Source organism: Amphiprion ocellaris, chromosome 19 (assembly GCF_022539595.1).
Source record: "Amphiprion ocellaris isolate individual 3 ecotype Okinawa chromosome 19, ASM2253959v1, whole genome shotgun sequence".
NCBI lineage: Eukaryota > Metazoa > Chordata > Actinopteri > Pomacentridae > Amphiprion > Amphiprion ocellaris.
The window spans coordinates 10,948,630-10,966,596 of NC_072784.1; the positions used below are offsets into that span (position 1 = coordinate 10,948,630).

The following is a 17,967-nucleotide window of genomic DNA, read 5'->3' on the forward strand; positions in this document are numbered from 1 at the left end:
AGAAAAAAACTTTTTTGGAATCAGCCACTTCAAAGCATCTGCTTGTCTTCCTGTCTTTCAGTCTGTCAGCCATTCATTTGCTGACAGACTGAATCACTGCGTTAATCACAGGTTAGTGGAAAGCAGCAGTGATGGATCAGACACCTCAGCTAACAGCTATCGCTACATTAAATAAAGCATACAGATTATATTATGCAGGAACAAAAATAAATGGTATTTAAATGTCTGAAACCACATTCAGACGAACTTCTCTTCAAGCAGAAAGCTAGAATTAGCTGTAAAAGGCATAAAAAGACATTTAATAACATTAATATTGTTGTTTACACTATTTGTCAGACTCAAAAAGTGCAAAAAATAACAAATAGAATCATCAGACAGTCAGTTCACGCAGGCATCATGCATGAAGTATGGTTCTGCTGTGAAAATGAGCTAAATCTGAGTTTAAAATCGTGATATGTCATCAAAATCACTTCATTGCACGCAACTCATTTAAAAAAAATCTGGCTGTAAAACATCACAGAACTGTTTTTCTCAAGTTGCCTTTTTAGAGTTTTATGAAAAATGTGAGTTGCCACAGGGGGAACATTATGCAGATTTCACTGCTTCCTTTCAGTCAGATTGAAAAAAATTGGAAAGCTGCAGGGAGTTTGTGCTTTTTGGCCAAATATTCACCGTTTTGTTTCCATGAATCTCTACAACAGAGGTGGAGTGCACAAAGTTAGCATGCAGACAAAACAGCCGCATAAATATAAAATATTGCATTTTTGAAAAAAGAACAAAGTCCACGTTTAGCCAGATTAAACTCAGAATTAAAGGCAGAATCTGACCCTTTTTATAACGTTCATACAGGCCTTAAATCAGCTGTAGGAACAACATACAACTAAAAGCTTGGCTGCTAATGCGTCTAAATCTAAATGTGAGTGCTTTCCAGGATGTTCTTCTGCAGATCAGAGTATAAGAAGTCACAAATACAGCCTGTTTACTGCAGATGTGACACGCTGACCCTTCAGATTTATTACTTTTTCTGCTCTCACCTTCGATAGGACAGTATCGAGGCACTTTCTCCGGCATCAGCTTCTTCTCTTTGTGCTTGCAGTACACCTCCACGATCTGCTGCCGACACTCGCGGCTCTTGGCTCTGGACAGGGCTGAGATGGCTTCTTTGCCGCTGATCTCGCACTGCGGCTGCTCCTTCTTGGCCTCCGGGCCAGGCGGCAGTGACGGAGACGCCGGCTTCCTGCTCTGGTAGGAGGGTGGCTCCTGGTTGGAGCCCGGGGCCGGCGCCGGGGCTGTGGGCAGCTGGGGGTGGGCCTTACGGACGTGGGTGCGGTTGTGGATGGTCACTCTGGGCTGGACGGGAGGAAACTTGAGGACGTCAGATTTCGCCAGAACGCTCTGAGCTTGGACCTTCTCCAGCTTGCGTTTGCTGTTTCCAATCGGCTGATTCTGCGACTGAGCTCCCAGGTTGCTGTTGCTGTCGATGGTGTCGAAGTCTTTGGGGACAGAGTTCTCGTTGTTGTTGCTGTCCAGGCGAAGTTTCTCTTTGGGCCGGTGGGAGCGGTAGACGTCCTGCAGGGGACAAGAAACACAAGTCAGACACACAGTCAGGGATGGTAGTTTTATTTCTGTCAATAATCAATTAATTATGGTAAGTATATGCAGTTTAGAAGATGACAAGAAAGAGACACAAAATGACAAGAAAGAGACACAAAATGACAAGAGACGCAAAATGACTATGAGACACAAAATGACTACAAGACAAAAAATGTCAACAATGAGACACAAAATGAAAACAAAGTGACACACAATGAAAAGAAAGAGACACAAAATGACTACAAAATGACACAAAGACAACAAAGAGACATAAAATGACAAGAATGAAACACAAAATAACTACAAGACACAAATTGACAAGAAAGACGCAAAATGACCACAAAGAGACACAAAATGACATGATAGAGATACATAACAACAACAGAGATACAAAATGACTATGAGACACAAAATGACTACAAGACAGAAAATGTCAACAATGTAACACAAAATGACTAGAAAGAGACACAAAATGATTACAGACACAAAATGAAAAAGAAAGTGACACAAAATGACAAGAAAGAGACACAAAAGGACAACAATGACACAAACTGACTACAATGACACACAAAAACACAACTATGTGACACAAAATCACAACAAAGAGACACAAAAAGACAACAAAGAGACACAAAATGACTACAGAGAGAGAGATTTACCACAAAATGACATAAATCATATCAAAGGCAGCTTCCTACATGCAGCTACATGTGGAATAAAAACGTGAAACCTTTGATTTCGGGCTCAAAGTCTGCTTCAGTTTCAGGGCTCGCTGTGTCGTAATGTCCATCAGTGTCCAGTAGTGATATCTATGTGTGTGTGTGTTTGTGTTGCAGCAGTGAGGCCACATGACCTGGATGAGTAGTTTAATCCCACAGATTGCCCCATATCGGTCCTTTCCAGGGATAAAGAGTGTCGGAGCAGGAAGGCGGTGATATCAGCTGCTGCCACCTGCTCCTCACACAACCCTTCATTATCTCATGTGTAGTATCAGCTCAGTGGAATGTGTGCAGAGCCCCGGAGAATATTTCCAGCTATTACTGCGAAGTGTATCAGGAATAAAACCCACTGAGGAGATGTAGGACTCACACACATCAAAACCCAAAATGTGGATCCAATCAGGGGGTTTATTCTTCTATTCTGCAACTGTGGAGGTAAAACTGAACACCTGATCTACAGGTGAGTTTCCTGAAATAAGCTGCTCTAAAAACAAAACCTAAAAATCTGTTTTCTGTCAAAAAATGGCAACAAATTTTCCACAAACAACTTCAAGGAGAAGCAAAATAACGAAAAAGATACACAAAATAGTCAAAATGATGACAAAGAGCCCCAAAGTCACCACAAAGCGACACAAAATGAACACAAAAATACACAATTAGACGTCAAAGAGACCAAAAAAGACACAAAAACAACCACAAGGAGACACAACTCACCCTCAAGGAGATACAAAATAACCACAAACACAACACACCCACAAAAACAGACGAAATAACCACAAAGAAACACAACACACCCACGAAGACACACAACACACCCACAAAGACAGACGAAATAACCACAAAGAGACACAACACACCCACAGAGGCACAATTCACCCACAAAGAGACACAACATACTCACAAAGTATATATTAGTAGTATATACACAGAATAACCACAGAGACAAAAAAAATTACTCTAAGATACACAAAAAAGTCCAAAAAGAGACTGAAAATGGCAAAAAAAAACCAAAAAATAACCACAAAGACACACAAAAAACCCACAGTGACAAAAAACAACCATTAAGTGACACAAAACAAACACAATTATTCACAAAATAACAGCAAAAAGAGATAAAACATTACAAAGAGAAACAAAATGACCAAAAACAACCACAAAGAGACACAACTCACCCTCAAAGAGATACAAAATAACCACAAAGACACACAACACCCAACAACTATACACAAAACAACCACAAACAGACAAAAAAAATTACGCTAAGAGACACAAAAAGTCCAAAAAGAGACTGAAAATAACCAAACACAAAATAACCACAGAGACACACACACAAAACCCCACAGCGACAAAAAACAACCATGAAGTGACACAAAACAAACACAAATATTCACAAAACAACAACAAAGAGACATTAAATATTACAAAGAGAAACAAAATAACCAAAAACAAGCACAAAACAACCATAAAAAGACTCAAAATAGCAAAACTACCACAGAGATTTTTTTCATAAAAGACTAAAGAAAGAGAAAACGACTGCAAAGTGACAGAAAAACAAGCACAAATAGTTGCATTTCTCCCTCAGTCTCTTGGTGCTGATTTGAAGGGTTGGAAGGTGTTTTTTTACTTGTTTTGTCTCAGGGCCTTTTCCTTCTTAATTTATTCATTTGTGGCCTCAGAAGCAGCAGAAACCTCACGGATCTATTAACCAGTTAGAACAACTGACAGCTGGCGTTGCCCTCACAGCAGGACGCAGAAATATGAAATATTCAGCCTTTCTAAATGAAATGTCAGAGCCTCCTTTGGAGGAAGCTGATTAAAATCCTCCGGAGACCTTTTACGACCCGCAGACACCCCGAAAACATCCTCCGGCTGCAATTTGCTCGACAGGAACAACGCTCTGAAAAGAAAAGCGTTTTTTTCCCAGAAGGCCGTGCATTCCATGGAGACCGGCCACAGCTAAAATGCCAGCGCTCACCTACAAAGACATCTTTCTTTATACCCGTGCACACACACAGACACACACAGGCAGTGAGTCACTGCTTTCAGCCTCCTCAGCAGGTTCTTATTGAAGCCTCGGACCTCCTGCTGCTGCACCATAAAGGCGACAGAAAGCTGTTCCCTCAGGGCGAGAGGCATTAAAGACAGAGAGACCTGTTGCTCTGACATCTGTTGATCGCATTCACACCGACCAGCATCCAGCTCCGAAAGCTGCAGGGAACTCTGGGAAACACAGACCATCTCACATCTCAGCAGGTTACGCATTAAGTCCACTCATGTCCTCGTGTGCAGACAGAAACTCGGTGATGGGAGGAACAGACCGTGAACCGAAGAGATGAAATGACAACAATAAAGCAGAACTAACACCACAAAGACACACAAAACAACCAAAAAGAGACAAAAAAATGACCACAAAGAGACGTAACAACCAAAAAGGAGACAAAAAACTACGACAAAGAGACAAAAAATGACTGCTAAAAGACAAAAAATGACCACAAAGACACATACCAAAACGAGACAAAAACTATGACAGAGACCAAAAATGACCATAAAGAAGCAAAAAAATACCACAAAAAGAAGAGAAACGACTGCTAAAAGACAAAAAATAACCAAAAACAGACACAAAAGAGCCACAAAGACACAAAACTGTGACTAAGATACACAAAATGGCACAGAGATAGAAAAGTCAAGACACTCAAAACGATCCCAAGACACAAAAGAGCATACACAATAATGACAAAAACACACAAAATAACCATAAAGAGACAAAGAATGATTCCAAAGACACACAGAAACGACCCCAGCAAGACACAAAGTGACAAAAACATCAATAAATGATACAAAATGACCACAAAGAGTTTTAAAAAATTACCACAAAGAACACTAAGTGCCACAAAGAGTCTAAACACTCCCATAAAATGACCACAAAGACCCTGAACAACCGGAAAAACATAAAAAAATAACCACAAAGATATATATTTTTTAAAAAATCAATGATTAGAGACGCAAGAAGACACTCAAAATGGCAATCAAAAACTAAAAAAGAAACATAAAACAATGACAACGAGACACAAAAGAACACATAAAAGAACATCAAAGGCACACAACATGACCATAAAGAGACAAAGAATGACTTCAAAGACACACAGAAATGACCCCAACAAGACACAAAGTGACAAAAACATCAATAAATGATACAAAATGGCCACAAAGAAACACAAAATCCTACAAAAACACAACAGAAACATAAAATAACCACAAAGAGATTTAAAAAATGACCACAAAGAGATAAAGCATCCTCATAAAATGACCACAGAGACACAAAGCAACCGGAAAAACATATAAAACAATCACAAAGGTATAAAGAATGACCACAAAGAGACACAAAATGACCACAGAGACACAGACCAATCAAAAAGATAAAAAGAATGACCACAAAGACACACAACATGGGAGTAAAGAAAGAATGACTCCAAAGACGCACAGAAACGACAAAATGACCACAAAACTCTACAACACAATAAAAACACCTTAAAATAAACACATATAAAAAATGACCACAAAGAAACACAAAATCACCACGAGATGAAATAAAGCAAAAGCAAAAAGCATCCTGATGACTGACAGTGCAGATTTATTTAATTCTATTTTAAAATGTGTTTCTGAATGTTCTCTTGAACCACCCGGCTGCACTTTTAAAGCATTAAATGTATTTATGTGAAATAAATGAGCGAACAGATGAGGTGATAATTCACCTCTGACAGACAGTGAAAGAGGACAGGTGTTGTCGTCTTTTGGCAGCAATCACAACAGTGTGGCGGCAGAGGAAAAAACACCTTCACATAGAGAAATAAAGAAATAGAGGCCTCTTTGACAGCTGTACTCTGCATCTGTTCTCAGCATCAATCTAACACTTGTGTAGGTGTGTTTGTGCTCCGTTTACCTGTGGGAACATGCAGACGGTGGGCAGCGAACACATTACAGGCTTTACAGAAAAACAGCCTTGTTTTAAACGTGTTTACAAATCCATGAAGCTGAGATAGCAGGGAAACACTGTGTGCAGTATCGGAGGATTTTTAAACCCATATTCTGGTATAATTCAGTGAGAATAAGTGAATACTTGTATTTTAGAAGGAACAGGACTCTACGTCTACATTTCTTATTTATTTCTTTAAACTACCTGAATGTGTGCGGTAGTGTCGGGTGATGGAGAACCTAAATTATAGCGCACAACCCTTAAATTTCACATAGACCAGCTGCCGCCATCTTGACTGTCTAAATAACAATGATCAGTACCTGCTAGCATAATCTTGTTGATTTAATTTTTTAAAAAATTAAATAAAATCAAAATCTATTTATTTAATTATTTTGCATTTCTTCATATCTGACTGTCTCAACTGAGTATCAATATCTATCGAACTTCAATGGCATTAGGACCAACGACCAAATTTCCCAACTTCCCTGGTGTTAAGATTGGTGCTACATGGTGGTCATTAAAATGTGAAGGTTTTATCCCATGGAGAGCATAAATCTGATACATTTATAGAAATCTATTGATGAAATAGTTAATAACAAAATGAAAAACGCCTCAATATCCCAGGATACACAGAAAAAAATAAGGTGATGTTGTCTTTTACACCTCTTTCATACAGCAACTTCACACCAACATCATTTTGGTAATAAACAGACCAGAGAAGAAGGTAAAGTGTGAAACGGAGTGACAGTTTCTCTTAAAGTGTGGGATAAGTAAATATTCCTGTGTCTTCCACTTCATGTCTAAAAAAAAGAGAATTGGCAGAGAAACAACAGACGAGGAGGAGAAGCATCATCTCCCACAGGAAGGGAATGAAGTTATCTGTCTAAACAGTGAGCGGAAAACAAAGGAAAAACAGAGCCAGATGGACAGAAAGTAAGCTAAATGGACTATAATGAGGGTGGTGATGGGGCTGCGAAACCTGCTGAAACCATCGAGCACCCGCAGGACGAACTGGGATTACAGCAGGGATTTAAGTCTCTCCATGTCAGATTTAGTGAGAATTATCTCAAAGGAGAAAAAAAAACATAAAGCAGCTTTCTAGTTTTAACATCAGTCTGTGGTGCTAAAGTGCTAACAGTGACAGCAGTGGATTTTTAGAACTTTTATGAGTTCATGCACATTATATTGGGGGTTGTTCAGCGGATTTCATATCTGTTGTTCTTGTCTGTGGGGGTCCCCTTTAAAATGTGAAACACTTAGAGGTTTACATTTTCTGTCTATTAGAGATTCATTCTGCAGCAGAACATTGAGCCCAAACATTTCCAGTCAGAATAAGGAGTACTGCAGCAGAACCCACAAAATCCTACCTAAATATCAGAGTCAAAGTCCAAAACCAGTCCAAGACACGTTTAAAGCCAAGTCCAAAATCAGTCTGTAACAAGTCCAAGATCAATTCCAAAAATATTTTAAAACAATCTCAAAGCCAAGTCCAAAATCCATCTAAAATAAATTAAAAATTAAGTCTAAAGCTCGACTAAAACAAGTCTAAAACTAGTCCAAACTAACCCAAAACCAAGTTCAAAATCAGTTTAAATCCAGTTCAACATAATTTTAAAACAAGCCCAAAACCAAATCTAAAAGTAAATCCAAAATCAGTCTAAACGAAGTTCAGAACTAGTCTTTAACAAGTCCAAGACCAAGTCCAAAATCATTTTAAAACGATCCCAAAGCCAAGACCAAAACCCATTTAAACTAAGTTCAAAATGAAGTCTCATTCAAGTCTAAATCACGTCAAATCTAGTTCAAAATCATTTTGAAACGAGCCCAAAACCAGATCTAAAACCAAGTCAACAAGCAAGTCTAAAACAAGTGCAAAACTAGTCTAAAACCAAGCCCAAACCCAGTCCAAAACAAGTCCCAAAGTCCTACACCAAGCACAAAATCAGTCTAAAACAAATCCTAAACCAAATACTAAACCATTTTAAAACAAGCCCAAAACCAAGTCCAAAATCCATCTAAAACCAAGTCCAAAATCCATCTGTAACAACTCCAAAACAGTCCAAAACCAAATCAAAAATCAATCTAAAACTAGGCCCAAAATCAAGTCTAATTCTAGTCTAAAACAAGTTCAAAACCAGCCTAAAAATAGCTGAAAACCAAGTCCAAAATGCGTCTAAAACAAGTCCAAAATCATTATAAAAACATGCCCAAAATTAAGTGCCAAAACTAGTCAAAAACTAGTCTAAAACAAAATCCAAACCCAGTATAAAACAAAACCAAAAAATTGTCTAAAACCAAGTACAAACCCAGTGGAAGACAAGTCTTACACCAAGTTAAAAAAAAAAAAAAATCTGTCTAAGACAAGTCCTAAACCAAGTACTAAATCAGTCTAATGCAAGTCCAAAAGCAGCTTAAAACAAGTCCTAAACCACGTCAGAAAGCAGTCAAAAAACAGCCAAAAACCAGGCCAAAGGGAATTCAATTCAATTCAATTCAATTCAATTATCTTTATTGTCCCCTGAGGGAAATTTGCTTTGCAGGTGAGTAAAACAACAAACACAAAACATAGCAACACAACTCCAAACACAATCACTATCACAAAGATTCAAGGAGAAATGCTGGCAAGGACAAGTGACTATACACCATGAGGGACAACTGAAGGCAGGACCATCATTCCACATCACTACCATTCACCTCTTTCTAAGATTCAAATTTAGTTGTGTGATGCTAGAAGGCTAGAACAGTCCAACGGTTTGATTGCCGTCTCCCGTTTGAGCCACATATCAAGAACACAGACATTTTATCCAGTTCAGAAGCTGAAAATGCTTTTAAAAATATCCCGAATCAAGTCCTCAGCCAAAGGCAGCCAAAACTTTGGTCTTAAAGAATCTGCTGCTGACATCTTCGTACCAGATACCAGAACTGGTGTGAGGATATCTATCTGTTAATTTCACTCTCCTGATCCTGAAGAGCTGAGATGAAAGTGCAACTCATTTTCCAAAGCTATCCTCACTCTCAGTTTCTAAAAGCCGGTCCTCGCAGACATAGAAGTACATGAGCACACACACACACACACACACACACAGTATTTAGGGATTATTGAACAATCCAAACTCGATTAGAAAGTATAAATCCCATCAGAGAAACCTGATCCAGAGCAATCCTCTAATCTGACCTGACCTGGCTGTTAGGATGTGAATCCAGTCCAGTACATGTGGTCAGGGCTCAGCATGTGATTTTACATGAATTTACATGTTTCTGTGAATAAATTTCAGTTTAGCGAAGACATTTTTGTCATGTGACTTTTTTGATGATTTTATTTAGAGTTTGGTTTTAATTAGTTTAGGTTATTTGTGTTTAACTGCTGCAGCTTCCACGGTTCTCATATTCACAGTGATGTTAAAATACCAGCAGTGTTTAGCTTTCAAACTGCAGGAGGACAGTCTTTACAGGTGGGTGTCTGTCGTAAAGCAGATCTACTGATGGTTGATGTCCAGATCAGTGTTTCCAACAGTCATGGACGGCTCCACAGTTGCACAACTCTTATACTCAGCACATCACACGCTTCTACACTTGTGAATACTCTCCCGGAGTGTGTTTGCATGGACTCAAACATCCTGGTTATTGAACCAGGTTTTGGAAGCGTTTCTGTGCAAATATCACACTAAACCAGTTTGACGATTTGTGTAGTCTGACGATCAATAGTTACCAAAAGGTAATCAGGTACATCAGGGAAGCAAAGTCCAAAACAGTTACATGGTCTAAGGTCTAAGGCTTAGTTCTGACAGGTCCAAAACTTGTCAAAATCAAGTCCAAAACCACTGCAAATCAGTCAAAAACCAGTCTACAACAAGCTCAAAGCCAACCTAAAATAAGTTCATCTTCCAAAATAGACCAACACCAAGTGCAAAACCAGACTACAAAAAGTCTAAAATCAGCCCAAAATCAGCCCGAACCAACTTCAAAACTAATCTAAGACTAGTACACAACAAATTCAAAATCAGCCTAAATCAGTCCAAAACAAGTCTACAGCATATCCAAAATGAGACTAAAGTCAATTCCACAATAAGTCCAAAAACCGAACCCTGATCTTAAAATCATAGCATCGTGGCATTGGAAATTAAAGTCCAAAAACAGAACTTCGATCTCAGCAGGATGACATCAGGAACCAAGTCCAAAACTAGGCTAAAGTCAAGCAAAAAACAGTCTAAAACCAAGGCCAAACCAGCACTAAGCAAAATATTACGAAGTTGTTTTTTTTTCTGTACTACAAATCAAGTCATAACCAGCGCAAAACAACAGATAATTTTATGCTTTAGCAACCCCTGATGGACAGTTTTCACAATTTTCTGACATTTAATAGACCGAACAACTAATCGATCAATCCAGAAAGTAATAAACACATTAATCAACAATCGCTATAATTGTTTTAGTTGCAGCACAAGTCTGAAATATTAACCTTTTGAAAATTGCTAGTTTGTGTACATGCAGCACCGACCACTAAACAGTATACTAGAGAACATACATACAAAACTAGGTTTCTCTGTACTGAGTGTAAAGGTAACTATTAATCATTGGTTTTATCCTCACTAACATTATCTGTCACATCTATGGTCCTGTTAATATGACCAACCAAACACAGCAGTATCAACCGATATTTAAATACTGCTACACAATCTCACATCTCCTGGCTCCACTGGTCAGTCTGGCCTCTAGTGTGGCCGTTTGGATCAGTTATAAATACTTTTGTTCTCTGCTGTGGTTGTACAACACGTCAACACATGCACAGTGTTTATATGGGGGGCGTCTCAGTGTTTATTGAGCTCCTTCAAATGATCTTTTATTGGAAATTGGAAGCTTCTTCCTGCCAATAAACACACCCACACACATGCAGTGGATGACAACAAGCATCCTCAGCGCTGCAGGTTATCTGTGTGGCAAATATTCTGTGGTAATCTGATTACCTAATTAGTCTGGATAACTCCAACACAATTACACACTGAAAGGGAAAGTGCTCTCCAATTTATGTTTATGGGCTCTGTCTTACTGAGGGCCCCTGATTGATATTAGTCTCAAGCTAATTTAGGAAAATTATCACAAATAAACAAATTTAATCAGGAGCAACTCTCTCACTCATCTCCACATATGAACCCTCCATTTAAGAAATATGAAAGTGTTTTAGCACAAATTAATTTATAAAATATACCCAAATACAGTCTTCTTGACTCTACGTCTATAACCAGGGATGCAGTTAAATATTGCTTAATATGAGCTAAATCAAAAGCAAGACACTGAAATTAGCAAACTTTGCAGAAACCATGAGCAAGCTTTCAGGAGATCGTGACTTTTACTGAATTTTTTTTAAAAATGGAATGATATTTTTCTGATGATTTAGCATCTCTATATCGTGCAAAACCAAAAGATATTCAACTTAAAATCACAGAAGACCATAAATAGTTAGAATTTAGACTCTGGAACCAGTTAACTGTGGACATTGTTACTTTGAAAAATCATTTTCAACGTTCAGCAGATTCATTTTCTGTTTTGCCTGATTGTTTGAACGTCACTTAATACTAACAGCTAGACAAGAACGACTCCAAATATAAATCACAAAGTTTGCTGAAATTATGAGCAAGCTTTCATTAGTTGTTGATTTTTGCTAAATTTCAAAAACACAAAGTTCCAAAGAGTCTAAAACCCAAAGATATTAACCTTAGTATCAAAGCAGCCAAAGAACACTAGTGAGGATAAACAATAAAAACAATTTAAAAACTGAAACACACACAAAAAAAATGAAATTGGCTTTGCTTAAATTATAAGCAAACCTTCCACTGGCACCGTCTTTCACTAAATTTGGAATACAAAAAAAAGATGTTTGACTTGGTGTTACAGCAGTGAGCAAACCTAAACTAAAAACAAAACTAATTTAAAAACAAGAAACTGAAATTAGTTTAGTTGAAACTGTAAGGAGGCTTTCAATCATCACTGCCGTGCACCAAATTTCAGATACAAAAACATCCCAACAGGTCTGAAATCCAAAAAATAATCAACTTAGTATCACAGAAGATAAAGAAACCAAGAAGTACACCAATAGGAACCATTTTAAAACTACAGCCAACAAAAAACTGTAATAAGCTTTGTTGAAACAATGAGAAAGTCTTTAACTGTCTTTGACTTTCACTACAAAAAACATTAAAATCAGTCCAAAACCCAAAGATATTCAACTGAGTAAACCAGTGAGAAAACCATCAAGAACTATTTTAAAACTAAATCAAAAACAGGAGAATGAAACTGTTGAAATTCTTCAATTGTCATTGATTTTCTCTAAATTTTAGATACAAGAAAGTTTCAACCAGTCTAAAACCCCAGATATTCTACAGAAGATAAAGAAAATCAACAAGAACCATTTAAAAACTAGAACAAACACAAAAAAAGTAAACAAGCTTTGCTAAAATTATAAGAAATCTTCAAGCATCATTTACTTTGTCAATATTTCAGAGACAAAAAAATATCAAAGGAGGTCAAAAGCCAAAGATAATCAACTTAGTATCACAGAAAACCAGCATCAGCACAAAGAATTTAAACACCACTACAAAAACAAGAAGTTAAAATTAGCTGTGTTGAAATTATGAGTAAGTTTTTAATCGTTACTGACTTTCATTGAATTTCAAATACAAAAAACATGCATTTTTCTGACTAATAAATAGTTGCAACCAATTTCAAACCCAAAGATTCTCAACTTAGTATTGCAGAAGACGGAAATAACAGCAACTATTCACACTTTAGCTGCTGGCTAATCAACAGTTCAAACCATAATTTCACAGAGTTCAACCTCCACCACTCTTCCTCTAGCAATATTCATCTCATTTCATGCAGTTTTGAGGCACCTGACGCCAACAATTTACCCTGAGCAGCTTCTTCAGAGCTCTATTCTGTATCAACTGGTTTTCTCTCACTAATAACACACTGCAGATTTTCTCCCGCTCTCGCTTTTATGAACTTCTTCACTGCTGCCTTTGCTTCATTCCATCATCCAGTTTTCTCTCTTTTCACCTCCTAAACTCTGGTCCTATAATAAGCGCTGGCATGTATCCGTGCTCTTTTAAAAGCCAATAACTGTCAGGACACACAGAGGGAAGATCACAGGGCATCCAGTTCACTGTAATGAAAGGACGTATAAGTGGATCCCTGCAACACAACCCACGTTTTCCCCTCTCGCACACAGCAGCACGTACACTCGGTTCATGTCCTTACGCCGAGTGAGAACACCTGGATCCCAACAGGGTTTTCTAAACATAAAAACACAGTGGAATCTCCTCCAGATCACATACAAGAGCTGTGTAGTGATTATACACAACAGTGGAAGAGGCTTGGCAAGTCATAGAGGATACACACCGAGTAGAAGCATGAAAAATGTGGAAAAGGAGGAGTTTCAGCTTCAACTTCGACAGTTTTACACCTTAAAGTCACTCATTCGGCGCAAAATGACTCAAATATGAAGAGCAACAGCACCCAAAGATGGAAAAACAGAAGAGTTCAAGCACTGACTTGACACGCAGACTCATGTTTATCCTTGCAAATATAAATTACTAATGTCTTCTTGTACGGTGTTTTACAAGCTGCAACCACATGGGACCAGTTTACATTAATAAAAATGGCTTAAACATCTCCCTGTTTCCTTAAGAATCAGTGCAATCCCTTTATTTACCAAGAGAACCTTGTAAATCAGACTTCACAACAGTTTTACACCTAGAAATTGCTCATTCTGTGCAAAATCACCTAAAAGTTAAAAGCTAAAATGCATGATAAAGATTAAAAATTAGGGATTCGCTAGAATATGTTTAAAAAGTGAGATGCTTGTTGTAATAAACCACCACATCAAACTCTATTCACAAATCAACCATTACTAATCAAATCATCCGGGTTGTCATGAATGTGCAAAGAATGAAAAAAATTGAAGAATTTTAGCTTCAACTTGACATGAAAACTCATGTTCACCGTTGAAAACATACATTACCCATGTCATCTTACGGAATAAAAATGGCTGAATTGCTTATCAGTTCTTTTAAGTGTCAGTACAATCCCTGTATTTACCAAGAGAAGAAGGTTAGAATTATTGAATTCCTCCCTTCTAAACCTTAGCATCCATTTTAACCTTTTATAAGAAGGTAACACAAGGTTTTGTGATAGTCTCCTGAGTGGAGCAACATCACACCAAACTCCATCAACAAATCAGGCATTTTTCTTGGATGTCATGAATGTGGAAAGAGGCAAAAACGCCAAATAAAGCAAGAGTTTCAGCTCTGACTTGGCATGTTATTCCTTATAAATATAAATTGCCAATGTAGATTTACAAGCTGCGATCACAGGGGACCAGTTTCCATGAATAGAAATGGTTTAACGTTTCCCTAATTTCCTCAAGTGTCAGTGGAAAGCTTTGATTTTACAAAGACAACTGTCTTAACCCTTTACCCCTCAAATTGGATTGCTGTGTAGAATTGCGTAATTTCGAAAAGCTAAAATCGATTTTAAGGCTCAGAATTAAGGGATTCATAAAAATATGTTGACCTTTAACGTTGAAAGTGACGTTTTAAAAGCGGGATTCTACTGAGTGGACATGTCACCAAACTCCATTAACAAATCAGCCTCTTTTGTGTTTTCGTAGTTGCTGATGAACTAATTAGCATTAATGAACATGACTGAATATATTATGTTAAATGATCGGTGTTGTTCTTTCATTCGGCTTTGATATTATCGATAATTAAGCAAGCAAACGTTAATATTTCTCCCGTCAATTCCCATAATTCAGGTCGGATCCTGCTGAAAATTGGTTAAAACGTGCATCGTAAAGTTGTGGATTATTAACTGCGGTTTGTACAGCAGCAGAAACAGAGGAGACAGAGCTTCAGTCCGGCTGAGATGCTGAGAATCTATCGGCTCCTGAAACTGACAGATTTTAGGATGAAGTTTGGCCTACCGGCCCATTTCTCCACAACACGGCGTCGATGCCAAAACAACAGGCAGCAGCTGCAGCCGCTCAGCAGCAGCATCTCTGCCGCTGCCATGCGGCTTCCCTCGGGGACACACGCTCCATGTCCACGACAAGAACCACGCATGGAAAAATCACGTTAAAGCAGGACACATCAATCAAACCCACCGCCTGCAGCTTGTGCCGAGCGGCCGCCTTCCCGAGCAGCGGCGGCGGGTCGCCCTTCGTCTGCAGCCCCCTCCTCCGGTGCTCCCCGTCGGCTTTGTTGAGCCCCCCGGTCCGCTCGTCTCTCTTCTCCCGGCTCCTGGAGCCTCCGTCCCCGGAGTCCAGGCTGCTGAAGTTCCACACGATGAGGGTCTGGAGCAGCAGGACGGCCAGAGCGGCGACCAGCAGGGCGGACCGGGAGCGCCGGGCCAGCCTGCGGGCACACGGGTTACCGTTCATCCTCCTCCCTCCCTCCGGTTCAAGCGGAGACTGGCAGCCCCATCCGCTAAGCGCCGACAGCGGGGTGTGAACGCTCCCCTCCGCGGCCTGAGAGCGGCTTCTGGCAGGCGGAGAGGCGGAGGGAGGAGGAGGGAGTTTGGCACAGACTGGAAATGAGGAGAGCGGCTCGGAGGCGGAGGACGCAGGGCCCTCATGTGGCCGTTACCGGGGCCACAGTTCACACAAAGCGACGATTTTGTCATTTAAAAGGCGTCCAGCAGGGCCGGAGCCCGCAGCTCCAGGGCCCGGGACACGGCTCCTGGAGGGGCCACAGAGGAGCTGCTGGGCCCCTCAACAGAAACCAGTTTACTGATTAATTAATACCTCACATCCAAACGAAACCACAAGATATTAACCTTAGGACATTATATTAGCTGAGGAAAACCACAACATATTCACAGTGAATTACAGAATGATCAACTGGAACCAGATAATCTTTGATTTAAAATACAACCCTGCAGGAACCCCAACTTAGGTAATAATTTTAGCATAAACACAAGTTTTCATCGCGATTACTCCTAAAAATTAAGCTTTTTCTGACCCACTGAATTTCAAATAAAAATAAACAATACATTACTGATCAATTAACACCTTAAGCCTGTCTAAAATAAAAAGATATCCAGCTTAGGATCACAGACGACAAAGAAAACTACAAATATTAACAATTCCTATGCTGGAACCAGTTAATCATGAACATCTTTGATTCAAAATACAACCCTGCAGGGCCTGAATCAAACTTATTTAATGATTTTAGCATAAACTGTGTTTTCAAGTTGATGACGCACAAAAATTAAGTTGGTCTAACTATTATCTTTTTCATGTTGTTAAAAAAAATAAGGTAAAATCAGCTAATCTTTATGAATTTTAATTTCAAATACGTTCCTTCAGGGCCAGAATCCAACTTATTTAGTGATTGTAAACACACATTTTAAGTTGATTACTTCAAAAAATTAAGTTGTTCCTGATGTTCACTGAATTTCAAGTGCAAAAAAGCAACATCGTTCTGATTAATCAACACTTTCAAATTGTTCAAAACCAAAACATATCCAACTTAAGATCACAAAGGATAAAAAAACCCACAAATATTCACAATCTAGATGCTGGAACCAGTTAATCTTGGTTCTGCAGGGCTGAATCCCAAATGATTTAATGACTGGTGGCATAAACACAAGTTTTTCACGTCATTACTCATAAAAACGAAGGTGTTCCAATTATTTCCAGATTAGTTAAAAGTAAATTTGCTAAAACCAGTTAATCTTTGGAATTTTTTATTTTAAAGACGTCCCCGCAGGGCCGGACCTAAACTTATTTAAAAATTATGGTATAAACACTGAATTTCAAATACAAATAGACAATATCTTACTGATACAAAGTATACAAAATAATGCAAGAATAGAGTTAAAATAAGCAAAAGTTAATGTCTTTTTATGACAAATATGTAAAATATAGCATAAAGCAGAAACATGCAAGGCCTAAACTGAACATTGCTAGTATTTTCAGTTGTAATTTTAATCATTTTTATGGAGACAATCAATTTGTTTGCACGAAAACATCATCAAATTAATAAAATAAAGGGCTGTAAACACCTTTGTTTAGAAGACCATAACCAGTTTATTGATAGAATTTTGATTATACATCATTATATTAATCGCAAAGTTGCAGCCCTAAAGTAAAATACTAAGAGATCATCCTCCAGAGTTTATTTTAATTGATATTAATCTCATTCATTTTGGCAGGTTGCTTCAATTCTTTCAGTATTTGAAGTCATTAATATAGAAAACCAGGTAAAATCCATCATAGCAGCCAGAATAATTCATTTTTTTATGTTAAAGGGTGAGAAAATATACAACCTCATATCGCCCAAATTAACACTTTCAAATGTTGTTTTTTGTCTGATTAATTGTCAAAACCCACAGATTTTGAGTTTATTGTTAAGAAAAACTGCTAAATATTCCCATTTGAGAAGCTAGAACTAGAAGAACAATGAAAGCGACATGTGTTGATGTGAATTTTAGCCCTGGGAGGTTAATCCAGCCATGACGGGAGGATAATTAAATGAAACATATGAATGATTTGGTGTGATACCGTACACATGATGTAAGCAGAGCCTTCTTTATGTGCTCTGAGGAAATGATTATTTCTTCATACATTATGTGTCTCCAGTCGAGCAGTAAACACATGCAGCCGCTCGGCTCGCCTTCTAATACACT

The 17,967-nt window shown here is 38.4% G+C and overlaps 1 protein-coding gene across 2 annotated transcripts in view; it reads right to left on the minus strand.

Annotated features, from left to right (window-relative positions):
* The window catches only part of LOC111587787 (xylosyltransferase 1-like), a 47,473-nt gene extending 31,569 nt beyond the window's left edge, over positions 1 to 15,904 (minus strand). The window contains exons 1-2 of one of the 2 annotated variants that reach the window (XM_023297882.3): positions 15,443 to 15,904; positions 1,035 to 1,569 (exon numbers count right to left, since the gene is read on the minus strand). In XM_023297882.3, the coding sequence (XP_023153650.2) occupies positions 1,035 to 1,569; positions 15,443 to 15,718 (811 nt within the window). In that variant the 5' untranslated portion in view covers positions 15,719 to 15,904. Of the gene's footprint in view, positions 1 to 1,034; positions 1,570 to 2,323; positions 2,479 to 15,442 lie in introns of those variants that run through there. The other variant, XM_055005291.1, reaches the window with a different exon arrangement.
* Positions 15,905 to 17,967: the final 2,063 nt, after the last annotated feature.